This window comes from Gallinula chloropus, assembly GCF_964237585.1.
Source record: "Gallinula chloropus genome assembly, contig: HAP1_SCAFFOLD_452, whole genome shotgun sequence".
NCBI classification, from domain to species: domain Eukaryota; kingdom Metazoa; phylum Chordata; class Aves; order Gruiformes; family Rallidae; genus Gallinula; species Gallinula chloropus.
In genome coordinates this window covers 1-12563 of record NW_028168709.1, presented here as the reverse complement: position 1 = coordinate 12563, position 12563 = coordinate 1, and the positions used below count along the sequence as shown (strand labels likewise).

Genomic DNA, 12563 nt, shown 5'->3' with positions numbered 1-12563 from the left:
CGTGGGGTCAGTGTGGGGCGGGGGTCAGTGTGGGGTGGGGGTCAGTGTGGGGCAGGGGTCAGTGTGGGGTCAGCGTGGGGTCACTGAGGACGTGGGTCAGTCCCTGTCTGGGGTCACCACGACCTGCAGACCCCTCCCCAGACCCCACCGCAGCCCCCCGGGTGCCTCCAGCCCCCTGTCCCCCTCAGCCCCCCAGGTGCCCCCTCCCCAGCCCCCCGTCCCCTGCAGCCCCCCGGGAGCCCCTGTCCCCCCACCCACCGGGGATGGGGTGCCCCCGGAAGGTCCTGGTACCCCCTCCCCAGCCCCCTGGGTGCCCCCTCCCCAGCCCCACAGTCCCCCAGGTGCCCCCTCCCCAGACCCCCGTCCCCTGCAGCCCCCCAGGTGCCCCCTCCCCAGCCCCTCGTCCCCCGCAGCCTCCCGGGAGCCCCCGTCCCCCACCCACCGGGGATGGGGTGCCCTCCGAAGGTCCTGGTGCCCCCTCCCCAGCCCCCTCCCCAGCCCCACAGCCACCACAAGCCCCCCAGGTGCCCCCGTCCCCCCACCCACCGGGGATGGGGTGCCCCCCGAAGGTCCTGGTGCCCCCTCCCCAGCCCCCTCCCCAGCCCCACAGCCCCCCAGGTGCCCCCTCCCCAGTCCCCCGTCCCCCGCAGCCCCCAGAATCCCCCATCCCCCCACCCACCAGGGATGGGGTGCCCCCCGAAGGTCCTGGTACCCCCTCCCCAGCCCCCTGGGTGCCCCCTCCCCAGCCCCACAGCCCCCCAGGTGCCCCCTCCTCAGCCCCCCATCCCCCCCAGCCCCCTGGGTGCCCGGTCCCCAGCCCCACAGCCCCCCAGGTGCCCCCTCCCCAGCCCCCCGCCCCCGCAGCCCCCCGGGAGCCCCCGTCCCCCCACCCACCGGGGATGGGGTGCCCGCCGAAGGTGATGTTGACGTCGTAGTCCCCGGGGGTGAAGGGGATGTACTCCACCGTGCAGCTCCCGTCCTTGTTGTCCTTGCAGGACATCTTGGCCTCCGAGGGGCCCTCGATGGCCAGGCCCAGCCCCCCCGTGCCCGCGCCCCTGGGGACAGGACAAGGGGCAGGGACACTGGTGGGCGTGGGGTGGGTATTGGGGTGGGGGTGACACGGCCAGGGGGGGTCGGGTCTATGGGAGGGGGGTGGGAGGTGGCACCTCCATGGCAGGGGGATGGGAAGGATGGGGGGTGGAGGATGGAGGTGGCACCTTCATGATGGGGGGTGGGGGAGGTGATGGAGGTGGGACCTCCATGGAGTGAGGGAGATGATGGAGGTGTCACCTCCATGATGGGGATGAGGATGATGGAGGTGGCACCTCCAGGGGGTTGGGGAGGTGATGGAGGTGGCACCTCCATGGTGGGGGGTGGGGATGATGGAGGTGTCACCTCCATGATGGGGGTGGGGGAGGTGATGGAGGTGGCACCTCCATGTCAGGGGGGGAGGTGATGGAGGTGGGACCTCCATGGGGTGGGGGGAGGTGATGGAGGTGGGACCTCCATGGGGTGAGGGAGATGATGGAGGTGGCACCTCCATGGTGGGGGGTGGGGATGATGGAGGTGGCACTTCCATGATGGGGGTGGGGATGATGGAGGTGGCACTTCCATGATGGGGGGATGGAGGAAGATGGAGGTGGCACCTCAGTGGAGATGACAGAGGTGGCACCTCCATGACAGGGGGGGAGGTGATGGAGGTGGCACCTCCATGATGGGGGGTGGGGATGATGGAGGTGGCACCTCAGTGGAGATGACGGAGGTGGCACCTCCATGTCAGGGGGGGAGGTGATGGAGGTGGCACCTCCAGGGGGTGGGGGGAGATGATGGAGGTGGCACCTTCACGATGGGGGTGGGATGATGGAGGTGGCACCTCAGTGGAGATGACAGAGGTGGCACCTCCATGACAGGGGAGGAGGATGATGGAGGTGGCACCTCCAGGGGGTGGGGGAGGTGATGGAGGTGGCACCTCCATGATGGGGGATGGAGGTGACAGAGGTGGCCCCTCCATGGGGTGGGATGGAGTTGACATCTTGGTGGAGATGATGGAGGTGGCACCTCCACGATGTGGGATGGAGATGGTGGTGCCACCTCCGAGGGGATGGACATGACATGGGATGGGGATGATGGAGGTGGCCCCTCCATGAGGTGGATGGAGGAGGATGAAGGTGGCCCTTCCATGATGGGAGGATGGGGATGATGGAGGTGGCACTTTCATGGGATGGGGAGGATGGAGGTGGGGATGTGGAGGGGGTGGGCTGGGGTTGATGGGGGGGTGGGGATGTGGGGGGGTGGGATGGGGCTGACGGGGGTGAGGGGATGTGGGGGGTGTGGAGGGATGTGAGGGGGGTGGGATGGGGATGTGGGGGGTGTGGGGATATGGGGGGGGTGGGCTGGGGCTGACAGGGGTGTGGGGGTGTGGGGGGGTGGGATGGGGCTGATGGGGGTGGGATGGGGATGTGGGGGGTGTGGAGGGATGTGGGGGGGGTGGGATGGGGCTGATGGGGGTGAGGGGATGTGGGGGGGGTGGGATGGGTCTGACGGGGGTGTGGGGATGTGGGGGGGCTGTGAGGATGTGGGGGGGTGGGATGGGGATGTGGGGGGGGCTGTGGGGATGTGGGGGGGGTGGGATGGGGCTGATGGGGGGGTGGGGATGTGGGGGGGTGGGATGGGGCTGATGGAGGGTGGAGATGGGGGGGTGTGGGGATGTGAGGGGGGTGGGATGGGGCTGACAGGGGTGTGGGGGTGTGGGATGGGGATGTGGGGGGTGTGGGGGGGGTGGGATGGGGATGTGGGGGGTGTGGGGATGTGAGGGGGGTGGGATGGGGATGTGGGGGGTGTGGAGGGATGTGGGGGGGGTGGGATGGGGCTGATGGGGGTGAGGGCATGTGGGGGGGGTGGGATGGGTCTGACGGGGGTGTGGGGATGTGGGGGGGCTGTGGGGATGTGGGGGGGTGGAGGGATGTGGGGGGGTGGGATGGGGCTGATGGGGGTGTGGTGATGTGGGGGGGCTGTGGGGATGTGGGGGGGGTGTGGGGATGTGGGGGGGTTGTGGGGGTGTGGGGGGTGTGGGATGGGGATGTGGGGGGGTAGGATGGGGCTGACGGGGGTGTGGGGGTGTGGGGGGGGAGTGGGCTGGGGCTGATGGGGGGGTGTGGGGATGTGAGGGGGATGGGATGGGGATGTGGGGGGTATGGAGGGATATGGGGGGATGGGCTGGGGCTGACAGGGGTGTGGGGGTGTGGGGGGGGTGGGCTGGGGCTGATGGGGGTGTGGGGATGTGGGGGGGGTGAGATGGGGATGTGGGGGGTATGGAGGGATATGGGGGGGTGGGATGGGGCTGACGGGGGTGTGGGGGTGTGGGGGGGTCCCGGCTCCCACCTGGTCTCCACGGTGAAGCGCGTGGCCTTGCCCACCAGGCCGCCCTCCAGGCCGGGCCCGTGCGCCCGCACGCGGGAGGGGTCGCAGCCCTCGGCCACCCCCACCCGGAAGGGGCTCTTGGGCACCGACACCTCGTCGTACGTCACCTCCACCAGGTGCAGCCCTGGGACGGGGCGGGACACGGCGTCACCCCACCCTGTCACCCCCCGACCCACAGGGATGGGGGTTTGGGGGGGTCTCGGGGGGTTTGGGGGTCCCTGGTTGGGGTTTGGGGGGGTCTTGGGGGGTTTGGGGGTCCCTGGTTGGGGTTTGGGGGGTCTCAAGGGGTCCCTGGTTGGGGTTTCAGGGGTCTCAAGAGGTTCCTGGTTGGGGTTTGGGGGGTGTCTTGAGGGGTTTGGGGGTCCCTGGTTGGGGTTTGAGGGGTCTCAAGAGGTCCCTGGTTGGGGTTTGGGGGGTCTCAGGGGGTCCCTGGTTGGGGTTTCAGGGGTCTCAAGAGGTCCCTGGTTGGGGTTTGGGGGGTCTCAGGGGGTCCCTGGTTGGGGTTTAGGGGCTCTCAGTGGGTTTGAAGGTCCCTGGTTGGGGTTTGGGGGGTCTCAGGGGGTCCCTGGTTGGGGTTTAGGGGCTCTCAGTGGGTTTGAAGGTCCCTGGTTGGGTTTTGGGGGTGTCTTGGGGGGTTTGGGGTCCCTGGTTGGGGTTTTGGAGGATCTCAGGGGGTTTGAAGGTCCCTGGTTGGGGTTTGGGGGTGTCTTGGGGGGTTTGGGGGTCCCTGGTTGGAGTTTCAGGGGTCTCAATGGGTCCCTGGTGGGGGTTTGGGGGGTCTCAAGGGGTCCCTGGTTGGGTTTTGGGGGTGTCTTGGGGGGTTTGGGGATCCCTGGTTGGGGTTTTGAAGGATCTCAGGGGGTTTGGGGGTCCTGGGTTGGGGTTTGGGGGGCCTCAAGGGGTCCCTGGTTGGGGTTTAGGGGTGCTTTGAGGGGTTTGGGGGTGACTGGTTGGGATTTTGGAGGATCTCAGGGGGTTTGAAGGTCCCTTATTGGGGTTTGGGGGGTCTCAGAGGGTTTGGGGGGTCTCTGGTTGGGGTTTGAGGGGGTCTCAGGGGGTTTGGGGGGGTCTGGGGGTGCCCTGGGGTGGGGTTTTGGGGGGTCCCCTGGGGCAGGGGTGGGTTTGGGGGGTGTGTAGGGGTCACTCAGGGTGGGGGTGGGTTTGGGGGTTCCCCAGGGTGGGGTGGTGTTTGGAGGGGGTGTTGGGGTCCCTCAGGGTGGGGGTGGGTTTTGGGGGGTTTAGGGGGTCCCCCGAGGCGGGGGCTGGGCGTGGGGGGGTTGTTGGGGTCCCTCACCGTCCTCGAAGGGGGTGTAGGCCACGCGGTAGGTGCCGTCGCCCAGGTCGGTGACGAAGGTCTCGGTGTTGGCGCCCGAGGGGTTGAGGACACGGGCGGCCACGTGGGGACCCCCCCCCTGCGTCAGCGCCCGCGCGTCCACCGTGAACTCCGTGCCCACCTCGCGCAGGACGCCTGCGGCACAGCGGCACCCGCTGTCACCCGGCGGCACCCCACTGTCACCCGGTGTCACCCCACATCACCCCACTGTCACCTGGCGCCACCCCAGCATCACCCTGTGTCACCCGGTGTCACCCTGTGTCACCCCCATCATCACCCTGTGTCACCTGGTGTCACCCAACGTCACCCCATCATCACCCCACTGTCACCTGGTGTCACCCCAGCATCACCCTGTGTCACCCGCTGTCACCCAGCGGCACCCCACATCACCCCCATGTCACCTATTGTCACCCCATCATCACCCGGCGTCACCCAGTGTCACCCTGTGTCATCCCCATCATCACCCTGTGCCACCCCGGTGTCACCCAGTGTCACTCTGTGTCACCCCATCATCACCCTATGTCACCCTATGTCACCCGGCGGCACCCCACATCACTCCAGTGTCACCTGGCGTCACCCCAGCATCACCCAGTGTCACCCGGTGTCACCCTGTGTCACCCCCATCATCACCCTGTGTCACCCCATCACCACCCTACTGTCACCTGGTGTCACCCCAGCATCACCCCACATCACCCCATTGTCACCCGATGTCACCCCACATCACCCCAGTGTCACCTGGCATCACCGCAGCATCACCCTGTGTCACCCTGTGTCACCCGGTGTCACCCAGCGTCACCCAGTGTCACCCTACATCACCCCACTGTCACCTGGTGTCACCCCATCATCATCCTGTGTCACCCGCTGTCACCCTGTGTCACCCCCATCATCACCCTGTGTCACCCCGGTGTCACCCGGCGTCACCCGGTGTCACCCCCATCATCACCCTGTGTCACCTGGTGTCACCCGACGTCACCCCATCATCACCCTGTGTCACCCAGTGTCACCCCAGCGTCACCCCAGTGTCACCCCACGTCACCCGGCGTCACCCCATCGTCACCCTGTGTCACCTGGTGTCACCCAGTGTCACCTGGTGTCACCCCATCATCACCCCATCATCACCCCACATCACCCGGCATCACCCCATTGTCACCCTGTGTCACCTGGTGTCACCCTGTGTCACCTTGTGTCACCCCATCATCACCCCGTGTCACCCTGTGTTACCCCAGTGTCACCCAGCGTCACCCTGGTGTCACCCTGCACCACCCAGTGTCAGCCTGGCATCACCCTGGTGTCACCCCAGCATCACCCAGTATCACCTGGCATCGTCCAGTGTCACCCCAGCATCTGTCACCCCACATCACCCAGCATCACCCCGGTGCCACCCAGTGTCACCCCCACCATGCACCCTGAGGTGCCCGCCCTGGGTGGGGGTCCCACCCACTGTCACCATGAGGGGACAGCTGGGGGGTGCCAGGAGACCCCCCCATGGGTGGGGGGGGTGGCCACAGGCAGGGGGTGGCACTGGGGATGGGGTGGTGGGAGGGGAGGGGGGGACCAGGGAGGTGCCCATGGGGAAGAGGGTCCCATGGGGAGCGGATGCCCCTGGAGATGCCCAGGGGTTGGGGTGCCCATGGGGAGGGGATGCCCATGGAGATGCCATGGGGGTCGGGATGCCCATGGAGAGGGGATGCCCATGGAGATGCCCTCAGGGAAGAGGGTCCCATGGGGAGGAGATGCCCAAAGGGAAGGGGATGCCCATGGAGATGCCCTCATGGTCAAGATGCCCATGGGGAGGAGATGTCCAAGGGGAGGAGATGCCCATGGAGATGCCCTCAGGGTTGATATGCCCAAGGGAAGGAGATGCCCAAGGGGAAGGGATGCCCCTGGAGATGCCCTCAGGGTCAAGAGGTCCATGGAGATAACCATGGGGTTGGGGTGCCCAAGGGGAGGAGATGCCCAAGGGGAGGAGATGCCCAAAGGGAAGGGGATGCCCCTGGAGATGCCCTCATGGTCAAGATGACCATGGGGAGGAGAAGCCCATGGAGATGCCCTCATGGTCAAGTTGTCCATGGGGAGGGGATATTCATGGGGAAGGAATATCCATGGAGATGCCCAAGGGAAGGAGATGCCCATGGAGATGCCCTCAGGGTTGATATGCCCATGGGAAGGAGATGCCCAAGGGAAGAAGATGCCCATGGAGATGCCCAAGGGAAGGAGATGCCCATGGGGAGGAGATGCCCCTGGAGATGCCCTCAGGGACAAGTTGTCCATGGGGAGGGGATATTCATGGGGAGAGGATATCCATGGAGATGCCCATGGAGTGGAGATGCCCACAGGATTGGGGTGCCCAAGGGAAGGAGATGCCCCTGGAGATGCCCTCAGGGTCAAGTTGTCCATGGGGAGGAGATGCCCCTGGAGATGCCCATGGGGAGGAGATGCCCATGGAGATGCCCTCAGGGACAAGTTGTCCATGGGGAGGGGATATTCATGGGGAGGGGATACTCATGGAGATGCCCAAGGGAAGGAGATGCCCCTGGAGATGCCCTCAGGGTTGAGATGCTCAAGGGAAGGAGATGCCCATGGAAATGCCCAAGGGAAGGAGATGCCCATGGAGATGCCCTCAGGGTTGAGATGCCCCTGGGGAGGAGATGCCCCTGGAGATGCCCCTGGAGATGCCCATGGAGATGCCCTCAGGGTCAAGTTGTCCATGGGGAGGAGATGCCCCTGGAGATGCCCATGGGGTGGAGATGCCCATGGAGATGCCCTCAGGGACAAGTTGTCCATGGGGATGGGACATTCATGGGGAGGGGATATTCATGGAGATGCCCATGGGGTGGAGATGCCCACAGGGTTGGGGTGCCCAAGGGAAGAAGATGCCCCTGGAGATGCCCATGGAGATGCCCAAGGGAAGGAGATGCCCCTGGAGATGCTGCCCTCAGGGTTGGGATGCCCAAGGGAAGGAGATGCCCATGGAGATGACCATGGGGAGGAGATGCCCATGGAGATGCCCTCAGGGACAAGTTGTCCATGGGGAGGGGATATTCATGGAGATGCCCAAGGGAAGGAGATGCCCCTGGAGATGCCCATGGAGAGGAGATGCCCATGGGGAGGAGATGCCCATAGAGATGCCCTCAGGGTCAAGTTATCCATGGGGAGGGGATATTCACGGGGAGGGGATATTCATGGTGATGCCCAAGGGAAGGAGATGCCCCTGGAGATGCCCTCAGGGTTGAGATGCCCATGGGGACGAGATGCCCCTGGAGATGCCCATGGGGAGGAGATGCCCATGGAGATGCCCTCACGGACAAGTTGTCCATGGGGAGGGGATATTCATGGGGAGGGGATATTCATGGAGATGCCCCAGGGAAGGAGATGCCCATGGAGATCCCCTCAGGGTTGAGATGCCCATGGGGAGGAGATGCCCAAGGGAAGGAGATGCCCAAGGGAAGGAGATGCCCATGGGGAGGAGAAGCCCCAGGGAAGGAGATGCCCATGGAGATGCCCTCAGGGTTGAGATGCCCATGGGGAGGAGCTGCCCCTGGAGATGCCCATGGAGATACCCTCAGGGTCAAGTTGTCCATGGGGAGGGGATATCCATGGAGATGCCCATGGGGTGGAGATGCCCATGGAGATGCCCTCAGGGACAAGTTGTCCATGGGGAGGGGATATTCATGGGAGGGGATATTCGTGGAGATGCCCAAGGGAAGGAGATGCCCCTAGAGATGCCCTCAGGGTCAAGTTGTCCATGGGGATGGGACATTCATGGGGAGGGGATATTCATGGAGATGCCCATGGGGTGGAGATGCCCACAGGGTTGGGGTGCCCAAGGGAAGGAGATGCCCCCTGGAGATACCCATGGGGAGGAGATGCCCCAGGGAAGGAGATGCCTATGGAGATCCCCTCAGGGTTGAGATGCCCATGGGGAGGAGATGCCCAAGGGAAGGAGATGCCCAAGGGAAGGAGATGCCCATGGAGATGCCCATGGGGAGGAGAAGCCCCAGGGAAGGAGATGCCCATGGAAATGCCCTCAGGGTTGAGATGCCCATGGGGAGGAGATGCCCATGGAGATGCCCTCAGGGACAAGTTGTCCATGGGGAGGGGATATTCATGGGGAGGGGATACTCATGGAGATGCCCAAGGGAAGGAGATGCCCCTGGAGATGCCCTCAGGGTTGAGATGCCCAAGGGAAGGAGATGCCCATGGAAATGCCCAAGGGAAGGAGATGCCCATGGAGATGCCCTCAGGGTTGAGATGCCCATGGGGAGGAGATGCCCCTGGAGATGCCCATGGAGATGCCCATGGAGATGCCCTCAGGGTCAAGTTGTCCATGGGGAGGAGATGCCCCTGGAGATGCCCATGGGGTGGAGATGCCCATGGAGATGCCCTCAGGGACAAGTTGTCCATGGGGAGGGGATATTCATGGGGAGGGGATATTCATGGAGAGGGGATACTCATGGAGATGCCCAAGGGAAGGAGATGCCCATGGAGATACCCTCAGGGTTGAGATGCCCATGGGGAGGAGATGCCCCTGGAGATACCCACGGGGAGGAGACACCCCCAGAGACAAGTTCCCCCACTCCACCCCACCCCCACCCTTGTAACCCACCTCTGGGCTCCACCCCTTTTCCATAGACCTTCACCCCGCTGGTATCCACGGCCGGTTCCACAGCCACGCAGACGGGGAACTTGGGCACAGGGTGTCCCCCGTACTTGATGGTGATGGTGTAGGCGCCGGCGCAGGCTGGCGTGTAGGTGATGGAGTAAGTCCCGTCCCTGTTGTTCTGGATGAGGACCTCAGCCTTCACCCCGGCCTCCGAGATGATCTCGATGGTCAACTCGGCCTCTCCAGCTTTGGAACAATCCACCAGGAAGGTGGAAGCTTCCCCAGCCTTCCCACGCTCCAGGCCGGGCCCCGTGGCCGTCACCATAGTGGGGTCGAAGAGCGGGGTGACCGTGGCCTTGAAGGGGCTGCCGGGGATGTGGCGCTCGGCGAAGAGGATGTTGATGGAGTAGTCCCCGGGCTCGGTGGGCAGGTAGGAGACGGAGCAGGACCCGTCCCCGTTGTCCTGACACTCGATTTTGGCCTCGCAAGGTCCCTCCACCGTCAGCCCCAACCCGCCCGTCCCGGCGCCTTTGGTGTCGATGGTGAAGGGAGCCGGGGTGCCAACGCGGCCGCCTTGGAGGCCTGGCCCGAAGGCGGTCACCTGGAGGGGGGGAAGGGGTTACAAGGGGGTGTAAGGGGGTTGCAAGGGGGTGTAAAGGGGTGTAAGGGGGTTACAAGGGGGTTACAAGGGGTTACAAGGGGGTATAAGGGGGTTACAAGGGGGTGTAAGGGGGTTACGTGGGGTTACAAGGGGTTACAAGGGGGTGTAAGAGGGTTACAAGGGGTTACAAGAGGGTATAAGGGGGTTACAAGGGGGTGTAAGGGGGTTACATGAGGGTTCCATGGGGTTACAAGCAGGTGTAAGGGGGTTACATGGGGGTGTAAGGGGGTTACATGAAGGTTATGTCGGGTTACAAGCGGTTACAAGGGGGTATAAGGGGGTTACAAGGGGGTTACAAGGGGTTACAAGGGGGTATAAGGGGGTTACAAGGGGGTGTAAGGGGGTTACAAGGGGGTGTAAGGGGGTTACAAGGGGGTGTAAGGGGGTTACATGAGGGTTCCATGGGGTTACAAGCAGGTGTAAGGGGGTTACATGGGGGTGTAAGGGGGTTACATGAAGGTTATGTCGGGTTACAAGCGGTTACAAGGGGGTATAAGGGGGTTACAAGGGGGTTACAAGGGGTTACAAGGGGTTACAAGGGGGTTACAAGGGGGTTACAAGGGGTTCCGAGGGGGTATAAGGGGGTTACAAGGGGGTGTAAGGGGGTTACATGAGGGTTATGTGGGGTTACAAGGGGGTGTAAGGGGGTTACATGGGGGTGTAAGGGGGTTACATGAAGGTTATGTCGGGTTACAAGCGGTTACAAGGGGGTATAAGGGGGTTACAAGGGGGTTACAAGGGGTTACAAGGGGGTATAAGGGGGTTACAAGGGGGTGTAAGGGGGTTACAAGGGGGTGTAAGGGGGTTACATGGGGTTTACAAGGGGTTACAAGGGGGTGTAAGGGGGTTACATGGGGGTTACAAGGGGCTACAAGGGGGTGTAAGGGGGTTGCAAGGTGGTGTAAAGGGGTATAAGGGGGTTACAAGGGGGTGTAAGGGGGTTACATGAGGGTTATGTGGGGTTACAAGAGGGTGTAAGGGGGTTACATGAGGGTTATGTGGGGTTACAAGGGGTTACAAGGGGTTACATGGGGGTGTAAGGGGGTTACATGAGGGTTCCATGGGGTTACAAGCAGGTGTAAGGGGGTTACATGGGGGTGTAAGGGGGTGTAAGGGGGTTACAAGGGGGTTACAAGGGGTTCCGAGGGGGTATAAGGGGGTTACAAGGGGGTGTAAGGGGGTTACATGAAGGTTATGTCGGGTTACAAGCGGTTACAAGGGGGTATAAGGGGGTTACAAGGGGGTTACAAGGGGTTAGAAGGGGGTATAAGGGGGTTACAAGGGGGTGTAAGGGGGTTACAAGGGGGTGTAAGGGGGTTACATGGGGTTTACAAGGGGTTACAAGGGGGTGTAAGGGGGTTACAAGGGGGTGTAAGGGGGTTACAAGGGGGTTACAAGGGGGTGTAAGGGGGTTACATGGGGGTTACAAGGGGCTACAAGGGGGTGTAAGGGGGTTGCAAGGTGGTGTAAAGGGGTATAAGGGGCTTACAAGGGGGTGTAAGGAGGTTACATGAGGGTTATGTGGGGTTACAAGGGGTTACAAGGGGTTACATGGGGGTGTAAGGGGGTTACAAGGGGTTACAAGCGGGTGTAAGGGGGTTACAAGGAGGTGTAAAGGGGTTGCAAGGGGGTGGAAAGGGGTGTAAGTGTGTTACAAGGGGGTTACAAGGGGGTGCAAGGGGGTTACAAGGGGGTGTAAGGGGGCATGAGTGGGTTACAAGCGGGTTACGTGGGGTTACAAGGGGTTGTAAGGGGGTTACATGAGGGTGTTAAGGGGGTTACAAGGGGGTTACAAGGGGTTACAAGGGGGTTACAAGGGGGTGTAAGGGGGTGTGAGGGGTTACAAGGGGGGGTGTTTGGGAGGGGGTCTGGGGGATCTCAGGGGGATCTCAGGGGATGTGCACGCCCCTTGCACGCCCGTTGCACACTCACCTTGCTGGGGTCGGGGGGCAGCAGGGCTGGTTATGGGGGTGGATCGTGGGTCTGTGTGGGGGGGGGTGTCTGGGGGGTGTTTGGGGGGTGTCTGGGGGGGGTCTGGGGTGTCTGGGGGGGTGTTGCACGCCCCTTGCACACCCGTTGCACACTCACCGTGCTGGGGTCGGGGGGCAGCAGGGCTGGTTATGGGGGGGTCAGTGGGTCTGCGTGTCGGGGGGTGTTTGGGGGGGGTCTGGGGGGGTCTCAGGGGTGTCTGGGGGGTCTGGGGGTGTGTTGCACACCCGTTGCACACCTGTTGCACACTCACCTTGCTGGGGTCAGGGCTGTTGGGCTGGTTATGGGGAGGCTCTGTGTATGGGAGGGGGTGTCTGGGCAGGGTCTAGAGGGCCTGGGGGTGTCTGGGGGGGGGTCTGGGGGGTCTGGGGGGGTGTTGCACGCCCCTTGCACGCCCATTGCACACTCACCTTGCTGGGGTCAGGGATGTTGGGCTCGTTATGGGGGGGGGTCTGTGTATGGGAGGGGGTGTCTGGGGGGGGTCTGGAAGGCCTGGGGGGGTCTGGGGGGTCTGGGGGTGTGTTGCACGCCCCTTGCACGCCCGTTGCACACTCACC

At 63.7% G+C, this 12563-nt stretch overlaps 1 protein-coding gene across 1 annotated transcript in view; it reads right to left on the bottom strand.

Annotated features, from left to right (window-relative positions):
- LOC311204235 (filamin-C-like) overlaps positions 1-11975 on the bottom strand; it is a gene marked incomplete at both ends in the record, with an annotated part of 45342 nt that extends 33367 nt beyond the window's left edge. Inside the window, 5 exon segments of the mRNA XM_084280687.1 lie at positions 895-1055; positions 3382-3544; positions 4715-4888; positions 9360-9957; positions 11950-11975. Of these exon segments, the coding sequence (XP_084136813.1) occupies positions 895-1055; positions 3382-3544; positions 4715-4888; positions 9360-9957; positions 11950-11975 (1122 nt within the window).
- Between the last annotated feature and the right edge of the window lie 588 nt (positions 11976-12563).